The sequence below is a fragment of the Clupea harengus genome, chromosome 24, assembly GCF_900700415.2.
Source record: "Clupea harengus chromosome 24, Ch_v2.0.2, whole genome shotgun sequence".
NCBI classification, from domain to species: Eukaryota; Metazoa; Chordata; class Actinopteri; order Clupeiformes; family Clupeidae; genus Clupea; species Clupea harengus.
Window position 1 is genome coordinate 13813726 of NC_045175.1, and position 2500 is coordinate 13816225.

General features: G+C 42.4%; 1 protein-coding gene across 1 annotated transcript in view; it reads left to right on the forward strand.

Annotated features, from left to right (window-relative positions):
- The window catches only part of cc2d1a (coiled-coil and C2 domain containing 1A), a 28466-nt gene that overhangs the window by 18802 nt on the left and 7164 nt on the right, over positions 1-2500 (forward strand). The window contains exons 19-22 of the mRNA XM_031561921.2: positions 1142-1200; positions 1339-1390; positions 1717-1816; positions 2301-2391. Of these exons, the coding sequence (XP_031417781.2) occupies positions 1142-1200; positions 1339-1390; positions 1717-1816; positions 2301-2391 (302 nt within the window). The remainder of the gene's footprint in view (positions 1-1141; positions 1201-1338; positions 1391-1716; positions 1817-2300; positions 2392-2500) is intronic.

The window sequence follows — 2500 nt, forward strand, 5'->3', positions numbered from 1 at the left end:
AGAGTACAAACGAGTTTATTTACATTAATTTTCTTTTATATAATATTCTCTGAATAGACGATGCACAGCATACAGTATGTTTGTATACATTTACATGTTTTAAATAACCAAAAACAAACCTAAGAATAGGTCAACAAACTCTCAAAGTAGGGTCCAGAGACCCATAGCCTAGGGATCCTTTTCCTTGATTGGGTGCCAGGGGGTCCCAACAAAGAAAAAAAGTATTTGTTTTGACTATAATTCCAACCATAAGTAACAGAATGTATGACTGATTTGGTAATGGGTTTCATACCATTTTTGTAATAAAACATCTAAAAATGGCCTGGAAAATAGTCTTATCAAATAGGGATCCCTCCCTGGTCTAATTTGTGGCAGTTTAGGTGTCCTTGATATACCAGAGTTGTAAAACCGCTGTGCTAAATAATATTTGAACATGCCAATTACCGTGCTGTTTTTTTTTTTTTTTACAAGTGTAATCACCTTGAACTAAAAATAAAACTGACATAAACAAAAAGTGAAAGCTGGTTTACACAATGAAACAAATGGCACTAACACAATAGACTGTTAAAGTTTACCTTCACTATTAACAGATGCAGCGCTAACGTTAGCCGCGCTGCTGTTGCTTGGTTGAGATTCATTAACGTTATCTTCACTCCATAGCGCTCAAAAACGCGACATTCCTGCAAAGTTATTGCATGCAGTATGGACAAATGTTTCGGAGTAATGGTATTTCCCCCCCCCCCCCTTTGACGAAAGAGACGTTTTGCAAGCACTGCAAGTGGCCCTGTGGTCGTCTTTTTGCGCGAAATATAACCCCACTTTTGAAAGCCTCTGCCTAGACGCCATGTTGGCTGCAGTCTAACAAAGCTGCGTGCGCGTGACATACCTAAACGGCACTTACATCGTACCGGAATAAAGAAAAATAAAAAAAATCTGAAAACGAATAATTTTTTAAGGCATCTATAGCGGTATCGGAAAACAAATTAAAAAAATAATATTTAATTTTTTTTCTTTTTTTAAGTATTGATAGCGGAATCGAAAAGGATTTTGGCTAACGATTCCAAGGAAACGGTCCACTTCTCGATTCCCATCCCTAGTTGCGTGTCTGTGTTGTCCCAATCACTGTTCTTCTCTCTCACAGGAGTTTCACCTAGTGATCTGGACGCCAGCGTACGCTTCGAGTTCCCCTTTCCCAGTTCGGTAAGACACACACACACACACACACACACACACACACACACACACACACACACACACCACTTTCAGTCAGTCCCTCTCAGCGGTTCAGTTGCTCTCATCGTGTGTGTGTGTGTGTGTGTGTCTTTGTCTGTGCTACAGGAGGAGCCTCAGAAGGACAAGACGAGTACAATCAAAAATACCAACTGTCCAGGTAAAAGAATCACACACACACACACACACACACACACACACACACGAACACACCAGTTCAAGTATAGGCAATGCAGAAAGTCACTCACTCGCTCTCTCTCTCCCTTCCTCTCTTTCTCCCTCTATTTCTATCTATCCCTCTCTCCCTCCCTCCCTCCCTCCCTCTTTTTCTCTTTCCATCCCTCCCTTTTTCTTTCTCTCCTTCCCTCCCTTTCTCTCTCCCACTCCCTTTCTCTCTCCCACTCCCTTTCTCTTTCTTTCTTTCTTTCTCTCTCTCGCTCTCTTTCTTTCTCTCTCTCTCTCTCTCTCTCTCTCTCTCTCTGGCAGAGTTTAAGGAGCAGTTTAAGCTCAACATTAACCGCACCCATAGAGGCTTCAAGAGGGTGGTGCAGTCCAAAGGAATCAAGTTCGAGATCTTCCACAAAGGGTACATTAAAAACTATACTATTTCATCAACTCTCTTTGTCTTGTGTGTGTGTGTGTGTGTGTGTGTGTGTGTGTGTGTGTGTGTGTGTGTGTGTGTGTGTGTCATCCACAAAGAATGACTCTTTATAGTGTGCGTGTATGTAATGTGTGGGCGTTACCCAAAAAAATCATCACTCACCCAATCATTACATCACCTGTGTGTGTGTGCGTTTGTGTGTGTGTGTGTGTGTGCGGGGGGAGTCTCTATTTCTGTATGAGAGATTGAATGTCTGTCTACGCTGCGTGGTGCGTGAGTGTTTCTTTCAAGTATACATATGTTTTACAAAATCTTGATTGATTGATTGATTGATTGATTGATTGATTGATTGATTGTGTGTGTGTGTGTGTGTGTGTGTGTGTGTGTGTGTGTGTGTGTGTGTGTGTGTGTGTGTGTGTGTGTGTGTGTGTGTGTGTGTGTGTGTGTGTGTGTGTGTGTGTGTGCGCAGTGGCCTGTTTAAAGGTGATAAGAGTGTGGGCACGGCTCAGCTGAAGCTGGACTCCCTGGAGAATCAGTGTGACCTCAGACAAATCATAGATGTGAGTTTACACACACACACACACACACACATACACAGATACACAGCCACACACCACACATCACACACACACACACACACACACAGATACACACACACACAACACACAT